General features: G+C 38.6%; 1 protein-coding gene across 1 annotated transcript in view; it reads right to left on the reverse strand.

Annotated features, from left to right (window-relative positions):
* Window positions 1-7,227: 7,227 nt before the first annotated feature.
* The window catches only part of RBM25 (RNA binding motif protein 25), a 60,343-nt gene continuing 50,658 nt past the window's right edge, over window positions 7,228-16,912 (reverse strand). The window contains exons 15-19 of the mRNA XM_049612508.1: window positions 14,173-14,497; window positions 13,526-13,800; window positions 13,090-13,188; window positions 11,516-11,563; window positions 7,228-7,657 (exon numbers count right to left, since the gene is read on the reverse strand). Of these exons, the coding sequence (XP_049468465.1) occupies window positions 7,565-7,657; window positions 11,516-11,563; window positions 13,090-13,188; window positions 13,526-13,800; window positions 14,173-14,497 (840 nt within the window). The 3' untranslated portion in view covers window positions 7,228-7,564. The remainder of the gene's footprint in view (window positions 7,658-11,515; window positions 11,564-13,089; window positions 13,189-13,525; window positions 13,801-14,172; window positions 14,498-16,912) is intronic.

Below are 16,912 nucleotides of genomic sequence, written 5' to 3' on the forward strand. Positions count from 1 at the left end.
GGGAATGACAATCCTAGGCATCAAGGAAGAAGAGTCCCAAATAAGGAGCAAATGTCCATGGTGCTAACTGATCAACTAGGGTAGAGCCTATCACATCAGAGTCTCCTTTTAGGCTATCACCAGTCATCAGTGGGATGGTGATATAAACATTTGAGACTTGAGGCATTTGGAGGGAACATATAACTATAAGCTACTCTTCGTGGAATCTCAACAGTGAAAAGGAGTAGGAAAGGTTAAGTTTTCGTGTTCTTTAAAATTTTTAGTCCAGACTGAAGAAAGAAAATAATGGAATACTTGAGCAAGGCTCAAGATATTGCAAAATGTAGTTAGAAAGTAGGGCAGTGGAGATCTCCTGGATAGGATGGGTGGAGGTATCTATAATTATCTACAGAAAAGAAGGTTTAAGACGCATATCATCATAAACTGGAAAGCTAGAACTAGAGAATATGCCTAATGCCTTTTTTTTTTTTTTTAGTCGTCACACCCAGCATGGAGCCCAACTCAGAGCTTGAACTAATGACCCTGAGATCAAGACCTGCAATGAGATCAAGAGTCAGATGCTTACCCTACTGAGCCACCCAGGTGCCCCGCCTAATGACTTTTTTAAAGATAAGGTTTTATTAAACTTGAGACTTAGTTGCTGAGTAAGGGGGTGGGGGTTGGGGGAATCAAGTGACTTGTACTCAGTGAATATTTTTCCCACACCTACTGTATAGTACTGGAAGTTCAAAAACAGTAAAAGCTGCAATGTTTGTGAAAAGGAACTGAAGTTCAGTAAAAGAACAAGAAATACAGCACTGAGGATCCAAAATATCTGCAGTGGTGCATTTATATTTTCCCAAGGGTTTGGAACTTGGGGACAGGAATGGAGAAGCAAAATAATATGAAGGGTGGCAAAAAACAGTATTAAGTGGAGCGCCTAGGTGGCTCAGTTGGTTAAGTGTCCAACTCTTGATTTGGACTCAGGTCATGGTCTCAAGGTTCTTCAGTTCGAGCCTCATGTAGGGCTCTGCTCTGACAGCCAGGAGCCGGCTTGTGATTCTCTGTTGCCCTCTCTCTCTTCCCCTCCCCTACTTGAGCTCGTCTCACAGGATAAACTTAAAAAAATAAAATAAAATGAAAACCCACAGTAGTGAGTGGTGAAAGATGAGGCAGATGGAAATCCAGAGTGCCAGATCTATTAGAACCACTTGGTGGAGACAGTCTATTACAGATTAGAGGCTAGAGCAGTCACTGGTCACTAACACGTAAAGTTAAGACCTGGCCAGAGAGAACTAACACCATTTCTTTACGCCACTGATTCCAAGGCAATCCTACTCAACACTTTCTACACAAAAGCAGGTTGCCATTTTTTTTTAAGTAAGCTCTACGCCCAACGTGGGGCTTGAACTCATGACCCCAGAGACGAAGAGTCACCAGTTGGTCAGTTGGATCCACCAACTGACCTACGCAGGTGGCCCTTTATTTATACACAATGTCACTGCCCCGTTTCCTATGGGAATAAAGAATTGAAATAGAATTGTCATCAGAGCTTCGTGCTTGGCCACTATCTCATTAGCTCTCACATCAGTCTTATTCATTGCAAGGATCATCTCCTGAGACTTGGACCTGATGAAGATAAAAAGCTAGTTATCTCTTTACTTTTTATTTTTTAGAGAGAAACAGAATGCATGAGCAGAGAAGAGGGTCAGAGGGAGAGAGACAGCTTAGGCAGGCTCCACACTGAGTGGAGCCCACCCTGACATGGGGCTCGATCCCACAACCCTAGGATCATGACCTGGGATGAAATCAAGGGACCCAACCAACTGAGCCACCCAGGTTCCCCAAGGGCTAGTTATCTTCTTTTATTTTTAGCCTTCAGTTCTTGTGTATGTTTGTATTTTATTAAATCTTTTTTTTTTTTTTTTTTGAGAGAGAGACAGAGACAGCATGAGTGGGGGAGGGGCAGAGAGAGAGGGAGACACAGAATCCGAAACAGGTTCCAGGCTCTGAGCTGTCAGCACAGAGCCTGATGCAGGGCTCAAACTCACAAACCGAGAGATCATGACCAGAGTCAAAGTTGGATGCTTAACCAACTGAGCCACCCAGGCACCTCTAATCTCCTCCTTAACCAAGAACTTGGGCCCTTCCTTTTAAAAAATGCGCAATAAAATACTTAAAAACTAAACTTTAATATATAGACTTTTCACCTATAGTAACAACTAGTCTAGTCTCTTCACTAGGGTGTATTTACTAGTATTTTTCAATTGACAGGAAAGAAATGAAGCTTTGTAGTTTTTGGATTCTACAACGTAGTGTTCACTAATTTTTCCTTTTGTTATAAAAAAAACCCAGGCAAAATAGCTGTCCAGAACTATTTAATTGCTTCAAAGATTTGCGAAAAATGTTTCATGTGGAGGAATTTTATTAACAAGCACTTCCCTCTCCTTAGGTTGATGTCAACATCTAGACCAGATCTGTCCAATGTAACTTTCTGCAATCATAATCATGTTCTATGATCTGCAGTCCATCTAGTATTGCTAGCCACTTAGCTATACATGGCTATTGAGCACTTGAGATATAGTGTGGCCAAAAAAAATATTGATTTTTAGCCACGTGACATTCAAACATTTGAAATATGCTAGTGTTACTGAAGAACTGAGTTTCAAAATCATTTAACAAACGTAAAATCTTTGATAGTGCAGATCTAAATGGTGAATTAGAATCCCATATATAGGCCTCTAGACACCTATCTGTCAAGAACACTGTTGCATTGGGTAGACTATGTGATCTCTAAGTTCCCTTCTACATATTACTACCTCTGCTAAGAATCTAATGTCCCTTTCCTCTCAACCATGAAGTTCGTTCAACAGTTCAGACAGTACTTTGTGTGTATATTAGCATTCCTCTCATTATTCCTTCTTCACCATTACTGTCTGCTAGTAGAGGAATCTTGTCTTATTAATGTCTATCAGTCTACCTACCTTTTAACATGAATGCCACATACTGTGTTTCAATGGCTAAATAAAAAGTTATACACCAAAAAGCAAAAGGACTGCCTCTTAACAATTCAGCCACCACTTGACACGAGAAGCTAGGTCATAAATCCAACTACTGTGTGATGTGGCAAAGTAGGTAGACGTGGGAGTGTCATTTAATGCAGACAACATGGCTTGAAAAAAACTTTTATTTACTTTTGTTTATCGAAATTATTTTCTTCCTGGGCATTTTAGATTGCTATTCCTAACCTTGGCCTTCATACGAGGTAAGTGATAAAATGAAAGGCAAAGATACCGTCGAATAAAGATGAAACTGTAAGCACTCAAATGTAAATAAACAAATTACATCAATAATTCAACATAATCACATTTCAAAAATTCTACCATTTATCAAAAATTATAAGCTCACTTTGGCCCACAGTATGCATATTATAGTAATAGTTCTTGGGTTTGAAATACATATATGTGAATTTCCCAGTTTCCTTCCTGACACCTAGACTGACCGTTTCTCTGCGTATTTGGGTTTCTGTCTCATACTCTTTATATGCAGTGGCATTCAGAGATCAATTTCAACATCCCTTGCTGAGCAATACTATTTCTCAATTTCATATTGTTAAAAGAAGGCTGATATATGACCTGAAAAGATCTGAAACCATTCTGACATAAAAGCTTTCAGTAGTTTTGTGTAGAAAGTAAAAACGATTATAGAACTCATCAGAAAAAGCTGAGTAAATAAGCCTCATATACACACTACTATTTATTAGCATTACAACTTTTTTTTACTTCATACGGAAGGAGACAGTGTTTAGTTTCATATGATTTGCGAGCTGTTTCTCAATTTGTCCAGCATATATCTAGCACTGGTGCCTGATTGGTACCTGATTGGAAACAGCACTCTCCACAAAATCATTTGCCTCTACTACATATGCAAGTGTTATGGTAAGAACCAGAATAAGTGAAAACAGTTCTCTAAGGAGAAAATGTTCTGAGACTAGCTGGGAATAAAGCCTAGAATATCACAGTCAGTCTCAGGCACCACTTTTGGAAGATTATGTTATGTTCACGAACATACATAACGTGCATCTATCTGCCTCAGAAAAAAAATGTTTCTCTCTTTAAAGTCCACTTAAAAAGAAAATTACACTGCATTTGGGTACTGTTAGGACAAAATACTAGTACAGGTTTCCCTGGCTTTTCAGAAGTCAAGTTACTCCACTTTTACGCAAGACCTACATAGACCTACATTAGCACCTTTTTTGTCCCAACCAAAAGAAATCTGAACAGGATTTTCGCTTTTACGAGAAAAGGGAACATACAGCAAAAATAGCAATCTGCGTTTGTTTTACAGTGAGCCCTTACAGAGGCAGCAAGAGAAGCGCCACCAAGTTCCTTCCTGGGGGACCACACTCAGCATAGGGCCACCACAGCTTTGAACTGTGTCCCTGATTTATCTGGATATATTCTGTGTGTCTGTTAGCAAGACGTATTCTAAGATATCAGATAAGTGTGACAGAGGTCACCTTTGAGCCAGGAATACTCAAAATATTTTTTCCATATAAATTAATGGTTATTGTGTCTTCACTTTATGCCATTTCAGCTTCCGTAACGTTTCACAAGGGTGCCCCTGGGTGGCTCAGTTGGCTCAGGTCATGATTCATGGTTCCTGGGATCGAGCTCTGTGTAGAACTCTGTAGTTGGGATTCTCTCTCCCTCTATTCCCCACCCCCACCACACCTGCTCACACGGATGCCTGCATTCTTTTTCTCTCAAAAATAAACAAACATCAAGTGTTTCACAGGAACGCTCAACTTCAATAGCACGGGAAACCTGTACTGAGAACATACCTTAAACTGCTAATCAAAACGTAGTCCCTAGATCAGTTAACACTGGCATCACCCAGAAGCTGGTCAGAAATGCAAATTTTCAGGCCCCCCTCTAGCCCCACTAAATCAGAGTCTACATTTTAATAAGAGCCCTAGCTGATTTAGGTACACATTAAAGTTTGAGAAAAACTACTTCAAACAACTGATCTTTCCTCCATTAACAAATGTACATATTTAATGTTATTTATAGGATCAAATGAGGAAAAAGCATGATTTATTTTCTGCCAGATCAAGAATGATTCTCAAGATTTTCATGTAATTTTACAACAACTTGAATGAATGGGCACTATAAAGATTTCCAAGTTGAAATTAATCTATGGGCAAACGGTAAAGATAACCCAGAAAGCTCAAGTAATTTAGTAGAAATGTTCTTACGTGTATTCTCCCAAACACTAGAATACACTAGTTTATACACGTCCGATTCTTTATATGCAAATCTGAAAAACAAGAAACTGAAAACCTTAAAGTTTAAGCTTGGTGGCAAACCTGGTCTTGAGTGGATAGGAAACCATTATAAATGATCTTTAACCCAGTGACTGTGATCACTCCTGTCCCACTGCAGAAATGTGAATGTATGAGTTTGGGATCGCAACACAAATCTTAGTGGAGATGTGAAACAGTATATGGTATGTGCCCCAAGACTTGCAGATAGGGACCCTCAAGATAAATACAGTGAAAGAGCTGGAGAAGATAAAAGCAAAAGAAATTAAATCTATCTGAATAAACCTTCATGCTAATGCTGGCTAAATAAACACAACCTAATATGATGCCCTAGAAGCAGTAACAAAGTAAGACAGAGAGGAATGATAAACTGTTTGAACAAGGTACAAAGCTGGAGGGATTAATCCGAGAAAAGGCTAATAAATAAATTTGTAGATGGCAAGGAGCATGAACTTTCTGAAATTTTCCCTGGAGAAACCAGAACTTAAAAATGATAATACTAAAAGACTGTATTCTCCACAAATGTATAGATTAATCCAAAATAAGGCAAATGGCCCCTTTGACCTTCAGTTACTAATACTCATTAAAAATCAAGTACATCAAAAATTCAGCCCCCATTTTCAAGTTCTGTTTCTAGTATGCACTGCACAATTACAACATGATGCCATTTATTTAACAAGACTCTGAAAGAATGGGTCCCCAAGATCAAATATATACAGTTTTAATATTGGAAATATGTACATAATGGAACCACCTCAAGGTTCAATGTTAAGAACAGTGTTTCAAATTCCTTTTAAGATGTAAAAAAAAAAAAAATAAAAATCTAGTAACTCAAGCTCAGTTATGCTTTTATAACAAACCCCACTACCCCCAATTTTTATCTTTCTTTTAAATAAATACTCAGACATGGGAATAACTGCACCTAATTTGTGTTAAGAACTGTTTAAAACCTGTTACATTTTCAGGTAATTTTGCTCCCTGGTGAAATTCTGTTCTACAATAAAGGAAGCCCCATAATATGTCTCTAAGAACACCATCAGTATATTTTTTAAACATTGGTGAGCAGAGGTAAACGAGGTGTGTGCGTGCATATACACTCATAAGATATAAACCTTTACAAAAGTGAAAACAAAAAATTAGTGGTAACTGCCATAAATGATTTACTTTACACCCTTAAAAATAAGATGTAAACTTTGCAAACTGCCATGCTCAATTCCCGTTGGTATTTTTTCCAGATTTTCCTAGTCTGTAAAATTACCTAATTTTACCTTTTGTTTTTAAAAATGATTTTTTTCATCTATGCTTTGCAGATTAAGGGTTTTTTGTTTTTGTTTTTGTTTTTTTTAAACAAAAGAATACACCAAAATAAAGCTAAGGGCCAATTAGTGCAAAAATGCATCAAATAACGTTCTCCAGAATGTAAGGATCTGCCTCATTTCTGAACAATGAAATTAAGGGGAAAACCATTATGATTCACGGTCCCTTAAAAAAGACAGGCTGAAGCAGCCAGCTATCAACAGGAAAGCCCCATTCCATTCACCAAACTGTTGCTGGCCACAAGAGAATACCATGCTCTGGGACACTAATAACCTAATTATCCCAGACATTTGGGTTGGCATAATACCACGTTTCCTTTAGAATTCTACTCTTCAATAAGGAAATGTTTAAGGGAGCCCTCCAAAGAAAATTAGGGAAAAGTAAGACATTTATACACATTCACACGAACACATTCATACAGAGATACAGTAGGAATGGATTGTCTGCTAATCTTAGCACTCTAATTTTAAATTCCATGCCTTCAGGAGGGCTTGCCATTTTTGATCAAGGGGTGGGAAAGGTAATAGGTATGATGGGTATTCTTTCAATTAAAATCATTCATGTAGGTTTCTATACAGTACAGTTCAACATTAAGTGCAATTCTGCAAAAGAATTGGGGAGTCATTTTAATATTTACAAGAAATAAATCAGCAGAACAAGATTATATCAGATAGGCTGTGTACAGTAGCTGCGGCTTATAAAACATACCAGTAATTTGTACCTGGTGAGTATAAAGAGAACCAAGGTAGGATTCAGATGTCTTTACAACCAAGGGAGTACACAGGGCATCAACAAATTAGAGGACAAAAAAATTCACATTTTCTACATTGAAAAAAAAAAATTACAGATCTCACAAATGTCTTTGAAGACAAAGAAAAAGTCAAAGTCCTCTGAAGGGTGGGAAAGAAGAAGCAATCTGAAACGGAACTCTAAATGTAAAAAGTTTTACTTCACAAGACCAATTTTCTTGGCTTCTGTTTCATATATCAATAATCTCCACATTTTGACTATAAAAACTTCTGCTTCTTCATCAAGTACCTGGAAAAGAAAAAGAAAAAACTGAAAAGACAGTAACAGATATAAAGCAATCATCAGCATCTCCCATTGGTGACTGTAGTTTTTTTTTTTTAAAAGGTTTTTATACATTGACAAACATTTACTTTCATTAAAATGACTTGAAGGAAATCTGTCTAGTGTGAGAAGTGTATTAAGTAGTACAAATAAATTGCACACACAAGGGGTGCCCGGGTGGCTGAGTCGGTTGAGCGACCGACTTCGACTCAGGTCATGATCTCACAGTTTGTGGGTTTGAGCCCCACATCAGGCTCTGTGCTGACCGCTTGCTCAGAGCCTGGAGCCTGCTTCAGATTCTGTGTCTCCTCTCTCTGCCCCTCCCCCACTCACGCTTTGTCTCACTCTGTTTCTCAAAAATATATAAATGTAAAAAAAAAAAATTTTTTTTTTTTAAATTGCACACACAAGAAAAGGCAATGCATTCAGGAAAATTCCATGGCCTATCAAATACTAACACCACAATACTTTCTTTGTCAATTCCCTTAAAAAATTCCACACAAAGTTTTTAAAAATTCCCTTAAATTTTTCAGTGATGACAATTAATTAAAGAACTCTTGGGGCACCCAGGTGGCTAAGTCAGTTAACAGCTGACTCTTAATTTTGACTCAGGTCATGATCCCAGGGTTGTGGGATCAAGCCCTGCATCAGGCTCTGCACTGAGTGTGGAGCTTGCTTAAGATTTTCTTTCTCTCTCTCTCTGTTCTTCCCTATCCCACCCTAAAATACAAAAAAAAAAATTTTTTTATTTTAAAAATACTTCTGTTATTTATTTTTTGTTTATTTTTTTATTATTTTGGGTTTTTTAAATTTTTTTGTGTATTTTGTTTGTTTTTATTTTTTATTTATTTTTGTTTATTTATTTATTTCGAGAGAGTGGGACAGGGGCAGAGAGGGGGCTAGAGACAGAATCCCAAGCAGGCTCCACACTGTCAGCACAGAGCCCAACGTGGGGCTCGAACCGACAAAATGCAAGATCACGATCTGAGCCAAAGTCAAATACCCAACCAATTGAGCCACCCAGGTGCCCAAAAGAGTAAATTCTTAAAAAAAATAATAAGAAGAAAACTTAGTCAGACTCCTATGAGCCAGACTTGTCCCACAGTTTAAGAGAAATGTGCACCAACACTAATCAATGTGAAAAATATACCTTAGAAATAATATAGAACTAGATACAAAATACAACCAAAGTTCATTAGTTTATGTATAATGAGAAAAGGTACAGTTTGAAAAAGTCAGATTTTTAATAAGAACAAAATACTACTTGCGCTAAAAAAATTCAATTGCGTTTATTCAGGTAATATTTAGAGGGTGAGCTTTTGCAGAACCAATTGACAAAACTAGCTCAATTAGCTGCTTCCTTCTCTGATCAACAATGAGCCAGAAAATTAAAACAACATAATTGACCAGTAAAGAGTCTAATTATACTCCAGGGGTAGCTGGGTGGTTCAGGGGATTAACCATCCAAATCTTGATTTCGACTTGGGTCATGATCTCACAGCTCATGGGTTTGAGCCCTGCATCAGGCTCCATGCTGACACTGCAGAACCTGCTTGGGATTCTCTCTCTTCCTCTCTTTCTGCCCCTCCCCAACTCATGCTCACGCTCGCTATCTCTCAAAATAAATAAACTTAAAAACAAAAAAAGAGCCTAATTATACTCCAAATATCAAAATATTTCAACAGATCAAAATGGATGGACACTGACAAGACAGCGTCTCTGACAGAGATTGCAACTCTGCCAAGGCCAAATACTAGAACAGTGTTTTTGTTTTTAAAGTTTTACTTTTTAAAATAATCTCTACACCCAATGTGGGGCACAAACTTGCAAACCCCGAGATCAAAAGTCACATGCTCTTCTGACTGAGCCAGCCAGGCACCCCTAGAACATTGTTTGTTTTAATTCCTTAACTCAGACCCAACTATAAAATCCCTCTCTCAACCCCAAGGATAACCTTTTAAAGAGGCCTGAAGGTCAGGGAAATTCAGATTCTATCTATCCCCAAGGACTGGGATCTATTCACATTTCTCCTTTCACCTGAGGATCAGCATTATGAAGTCAACAAGCTTTTCACAAATACTTTACCAAAAATTCTAAACAACAGCTGCATCAGGCTGGCTGGATAACAGAAAACTAATGTTACCTGGCTTTAGACATCATATAGTGCCCAGACACAAAGGAGCTCGACCTGAGAGTTCCCTTTGGTTAGGCACCCCCTACGCCCTTTCCTGACAACTCTGCAGCTAGAAATGTGAGCTATTCCGGGGACCTGTCATCTAAGAACATGCTTGGTGTTTCTTCCCCGACTCATCTTTCTACTCCTGCCTTCCCACTCTGCCTTTTGGACTCCATTACTCTTTATACTAACTACTCTCAAATTCTTTAATTAGTTTTTTCACCTATTCACCTTAACTGTAAACCTGGTGTGTCCCTGAAAGACCCTGACATTCCTGTAGCCTTCTCAGGAAGTTCCTTACTTTCGAAGCCTTAGTCTCAGAGAGGGGAAGCTGCTGGGGCCTCCCTGTTTCTCTTTGCAAACATTATTCTGACCGAGGTTCACGAGCTCTCACTACGCTACCTCCCACTCCGATAACAGCCATCTAGCAAGTACCTAGTCTTCCACTCACAACAGATGGAACGCTCTAGCTTTGCTTCCTATATTTCTCTTCAATCTCTGTCCAAACACACAGGAATTTCCACTTCTATGTGTATGACCCAGGCAGAAAATTCACGTATAGTCTAAACCAGGACATCAGCTTGACCCCAGAAACTGTCTCTCACGGCAATATTTGCAACACACCATTGTCTGGATCACTTGTCTGATTGTCTGAATACATCACTTCTTTCTTAAACATTCTACTCTCTCACTATAACCGCTCTTCCCACAGTGTCACTGGAACCACCAGCCCTTCATTCATGCAACCACCAGCTTCATTCCGATGTTACTGCCTTCTCTTCCTAGCTTGGAGTTCACAGTCCATTCAACCATTCTCACTTCCACCATCAGTTCTGTTCCTCCTTTCTTTTCTCACAAAATCATAATGTGAAATAAATGCAACTACTGACTTGGTTCTAATATTCAGATTACATGTAAGTCAGACTTGAGTTTAACTACTACCTGTCCAAGTGACAAAAGTTACAGAAGTCTTTCCAAGTCTGCTTATTTTATTTATTTAATGTTTTTAAAATTTATTTCTGAGAGAGAGAGAGAGAACAAGAGGGGAATGGGGGTGGACAGAGAGACACAGTACAGAGGATCCGAACTGGGCCCTGCACTGACAGAAGCAAGCCTGATGCGGGTCTCAAACTCATGAATCGTGAGATCGTGACCTACACCGAAGTCGAACACCCAAACAACTAAGCCACCCAAGCACCCCTTCAAGTCTCAGTTTAGATGGTAATTCCTGTGATGCTTGTCCTAGCTGCTCCATCTCCTCTGTCCCCACATCTTTTTTTTACATACCCCCATGATAACAAGTATATTACAGTATCCGAATTAGTATACCTATCTCCCTGCTACTTCTTTAAGAACAGACCCAGTAAGCACTTAATGAATGTTTTCTAAAGGTATGGATAGATCCAGGATTTATATTTATGATACATACAAACAACAAAGGCAAGGGAGGGAGAGAAGACTGTTAATGTTGTCTAATGACATCTTGACGTGAGTACTTTTTAACTTCTTTTAATGTAGATTCACATTTTAATTCAGACTTCTAAAAAGAAAGATTCTGGAACCAACAAAGGTAAAAATTTAACCAAATACAGAGAAGGTTAGTCTGTTTACAGACATTGATTAGACTATTAATAATAAATGTGACTTACCATGGCAACATCATCTAAAATGCTCTGAGGTGAACTATGAGCCATAACCTAAAAGAAACAAATAATCATCATTTTGAAAATGAATTCAAAATTAGCAATATAGTCAAGAAATTTTTAAAGTGCCCCCAAACTAATATGGGAATTTCTTGTGACTAAAGAAACTTTCTATAAATTTAATTCCCAGAACCCCACTCTCTTCAATGGAAGTTTTCCACCAGAACTTGGGATCTCGATCCTTATACTATGTGTTCTAATTCAAATCTGCAGTACAAATTTCAGTGCTACAATAATTACAAGTGGAAAGGGCAGCCTAAGTTTGCTAGAACAGTAGTGGTAGAAAAATAAGCACCTCCTTGAAATGTAATTAGTTATTCCTTTACAGAAATATAGTGCTTCTACTATAATAACTGCTTATTAACAATAATAAAGCTTTGCCTCCAGGAGACAACGGAAGGATGTAGTATACCTTGGTGGTTAAGAGTATTAAGACTACAAGTTATACAGACTTGGCTCTTACTATGTAACCATGGTCAAGATACAATCTGCCTCTAAGCCTCCATTTCTTCATGTATAAAATGGAGATAACAATAGTAATTTATACTTCCTAAGGTTGTTGGGAGGTTTAAAGAACATAAACTCCCATAAAATGCTTAACACAGTACCTGCAAAGAACACAGCCCGGCACACAGCAAATCCATCAATAAAAAGGACCATTATCATTCTATGAAGGAAACTATTTTGCTCCTCTTTCTAAGGATGGATGACTGACAAACTGATGAGATAACCTATCAGCTGTCTCCACAAAAACCTCCCCAAGTGCCTGGGTGGCTCAGGCAGTTATGCAATCTGACTTCAGCTCAGGTCATAATCTCATGTTTCAGGTGTTCAAGCCCCACATCGGGCTCTGTGCTAACAGCTTGTAGCCTGGAGCTTGCTTCAGATTCTGTGTCTCCCTCCCTCTCTCTCTCTCTCTCTCTCTCTCTCTCTGCCCCTTCCCTTCCCTGCTCGTGCTGTCTCTTCAAAAATAAATAAACATTAAAAAAAAAAAAAAAAGCTTCCTCAACTGTACTTCAGCAGCATTCTAACTGTTAAGACAAGAAGGCGGTGGCAAGGCATTCTTGGGGGCAGAAGAGAGCAAAAGTGGCAGCAGTCAGCAAATCTGTTCTCCTTGACCCTCTGAAATGAAAGCATATGGCATAAGGGTATGAGATAGGGTGGAGGCCATGAAATCTCTTACCTGAAACTACCATAGACTTAATTTTGCAAGACTTTTTTATTTTACAAAGTGTCTAATATTTTATTTTATTTTTTAATGTTTGTTTATTTTTGAGAAAGAGAGACAGAGCGTGAGTGGGGGAGGGGCAGAAAGAGAGGGAGACAGAGAATCTGAAGCAGGTTCCAGGCTCCGAACCGTCAGCACAGAGCCCAATGCAGGGCTCAAACCCACAAACCGTGAGATCATGACCTGAGCTGAAGTCAGACGCTCCACTGACTGAGCCACCCAGGCACCCCGAAAGTGTCTAATATTTTAAAGATAACACAAATGTTGGGGATGGAGGGAGTAAAAGACTAACCTTAGAACAAACAAAATCAACTAATGTAGCTTCCTCTTCACCTATGTATTCTATAATTTTCTTATTAATCCATGGTCTAATCCGTCGTTCCATCAATATCTGCAAAATAAAGCATGGTTACTCAATTAAAAGAACTTTTTATTACATTTACTAAAAAGTCTAATATGTTAGTGATTTTTCATAAGACTAAAATATAGCATGCTTTCATTCACAAGTTGAACTAAGACAGGTAGGTATCAAGATACAATTACTTGCTTCTAGTTTATGAAGACTTTAAGTACCACCAAGAATTTCCTGAATCGTCTACCTAAATTCCTTGGCAGGTCAAGATGCCAGCCAAATTATCATCGGTATTTGGCATTAATAAATCAACTGAGTTTGTATGCTATGATCAAAAACTACCTCCAATAAAAATGAAATACAATTTGCTACTCACAGAATCCACAATAGACCAATCGAGGGGATAAGCAAAGAGCTCAGGTTTGGCTGTAGGGATTTTCTCAATGAGACTCTTGATGTGTTTGCGCTTTTCTTCAGTGTTTACGGTGCCTTTGGCAGCATTTTTATCATCTTCACCATAATCCAAGGGAACCAGTTTCCGTTTTCGGGGTACATCATCACTGTCTTCATCCTCAAATTTGTTAAAGACACTATCTACAGGGAGTTTCTTTCTCTTCACAGAGTTAGGTTGACCAGGACTATTGGAAGCACCTATAGTAAAAATTCTGTATTAGCATGATGACTTCTTCAACTTTCATTTCATTTTACAACCCACCATCCCTCAAGAGCATTGCATAATATACTTTCACAAATCTCAGAGAAAGATCCCAACTGTAAAAAATAACTCACTACTCACAAGTGCTAGAAAATTTAACTTTTCACTTCTTCTCAGAACTTGAGGCAGCTGCAGATATAGGAGCACTAGTAGAACTACGAAAACAATCGTGAGCTAGAAAAGCATTTTTGAGTATTTTTCTATCTACCTACCAAGCAGCACATTACTTAGTTTTTTTCCTTAAGGCAAAATTTAAGTGTATACAGGGGGGAAAAATAAAGGAAAGAAGGAAGAAAATGCTAACGTACCCAGTTTAAGACTTAGTCCTATTTTTGGCCTATGTTCCTCAGGTTGTTGTTGATCTGGTGAATTTTCATGAGGAATAATAATACCACAAGGAGACTCATCCCCAGGAGTGTTGGGAGTGGCATTGCCACTGGCAGAGGAAACAGACGGGGCAGAACTGATGGGCCTCAGAGTTGGTTTGAGACAGGGCTTTTGCTCTGGCTCTTCTTCCTCTTCCATGGGTTCCTCTCGTTTTTCTTCTTTTTCTTGCTTTTCTTCTTCCTCTTCCTCTGATTCTGGTTCTTGCTTTATTTGTGGTTGTCTGCGCCTTTCAGCCTCTTGTTCCATCTAAAACCAAAAGATAATGTGACTAACTTTAACAGATCACAACTATACTCAACCAGCTTTTTATATTATCTTTCAAAAAAATCTTTTTCTTTCTCACTAGGAATAATGAAACACTGCTTGCTTCTATAATCAGAAAGCTTCATCAATCTGTGTATTAGGTACTCTGCAAAGTGTTTTTTCATTTTTAACATTTATATATACAGTTATTTATACCCTTCAGATAAAACAAAGGTAAATACATAATAGGTGGCTAATTCAAAATGAAAAGATATGTTTTTATATTTTTGTTAAAGAAATTATAACTCAAAGTTTCATTTTTGTTTTTAAATGTTTATTTATTTTGAGAGACAGGGAGAGAGAAAGGGAGAGAACTGGAGGGGTTAGGCAAAGAAAGAGGGAGAGAGAATCCCAAGCAGGCTATGCGCTGTGCAGAGCCTGACGCAGGGCTCAAGTTCACCAACCACGAGATCAGGACCTGAACTAAAATCAAGAGTCAGACGCCCAACTGACTGAGCCACCGAGGCACCCCCCCCAAAGTTTTATTTTAGAACAGTATAGATAATACATAAGAGGGAACTCAAACCCTAGCTTGGTCATAACTCATTTGTTCTATGGCACCTGGCTGGCTCAGTCGGTATAGCATGTAATTCTTGATCTTGGGGTTGTAAGTTTGAGCCCCACAGTGGGTGTAAAGATCAATTAAAAATAAAATCTTAAAAGATTTTTTATTTGTTCTTTCTAGATCATGGCTAAGGGCAGTAGTCACTTTTGTATTCACGAACAGGAAAAGAAATGGGGAGGGTGGCACCGGGGTGGCTCATTTGGTTACGCATCTGACTTCAGCTTAGGTCATGATCTCATGGCTCATGAGTTCAGGCCCCACGTTGGGCTCTGTGCTGACAGCTCAGAGCCCGGAGCCTGCTTCAGATTCTGTCTCCATCTCTCTCTGCCCTCCCTCTCTCAAATCTAAACATATATAAAAAAAAAAAAAGAAAAAAGGGGGAAAATTTTTTGGAGTTAAAAGCCTATTAACAGAGCACCTGGGTCACTCTGTTGGTTAAGTGTCCAACTCTTGCTTTCAACTCAGGTCATGATCTCACAGTCATGATCTCAAGCCCTGCATCGGGCTCCAAGCTGGGAGTTGAGCCTGCTTAAGACTCTCTTCCCGTCCCCAACCCACACTTTAATAAATAAATAAAAATAAAGCCTATATATCAAAATGAACACTCTCCCTGAAATCATGAAAGATCCCACTCACACACACACACACACACACACACACACAATAACCATTAAAAGCATTATAAAAACTTGAGGGAATAGATCAATAATTTCTCTAAGCATGAAACAGAAAAACAGGGCAAAAAGATCCTTAACTATGTAACAATTAATAATTGGTGCATGACATGACTCAACGCCATAAAACTATCAACTTACAAAGTAGGACAATGACAACTAAACAATGTAAGGCATTCAAACTCACTGACAGAGAATCAAAACATAAAAACACACCTAAATCTGAATGTTACAATAGTAAGGACTTAAAAAACTAACAACACACTACGATGGTCAAGGTATGAAAAAAAGACATAAAGGCTATACACTGGCAAAATTCTGGGTGGAAGATTATGCTCTATTTAAAGGCACATTAGAAAATAGCATGTAAATTATAATCCCATTTACAAAACTTACCTGAGTAGGATATATATATGCCAGTGTGATGACATTTAAAAAGCAACCACAAATCATGGCACCTGGGTGGCTCAGTTGATTAAGCGTCTGACTCTTGATTTCGGCTCAGGTCATGATCTCACAGTTTGTGAGTTCGAGCCTAGAGTGGGCTCCACGCTGATACCACAGAGCTTGATTGGGATTCTAGCTCTCCTCTCTCTGTGCCCCTCCCCCTGCTCATGCACTCTCTCAAAATAAACATTAAAAAAAAGTTTACAATACTATTAGCTTCATAATATATTAAGAACTAAGCACTTTTCTAAAGTGACACACTGTTCTTTTTTTTTTTTTTTTTTTTAAAGAGAGAAAGAACACCAGCTGTAGAGGGAAAGAAAATCTCAAACAGGCTCCACGCCCTGTGCAGATCAGGTCACAGGGCTCAATCTGACAACCCTGGGCTCATGACCTGAGCTGAAATCAAGAGTCAGACGCTTAACTGATGGAGCCACCCAGGTGCCCAACACACTCTATTCTTAAAAGAAAGGGATATGCTATATCCTATAACAAAGTCATTTCCTCTTTTTTTAAAATGTTTTTATCTTTTTAATGTTTACTTATTTTTGAGAGAAAGAGACAGAGCATGAGTGGAGAAAGGGCAGAGAGAGAGAGAGGGAGACAGAATCCAAAGCAGGGTCCAGGCTGTGAGCTGTCAGTACAGAGCACGACATGGGGCTCGAACTCGCA

The sequence above is a fragment of the Panthera uncia genome, assembly GCF_023721935.1.
Source record: "Panthera uncia isolate 11264 chromosome B3 unlocalized genomic scaffold, Puncia_PCG_1.0 HiC_scaffold_1, whole genome shotgun sequence".
NCBI classification, from domain to species: domain Eukaryota; kingdom Metazoa; phylum Chordata; class Mammalia; order Carnivora; family Felidae; genus Panthera; species Panthera uncia.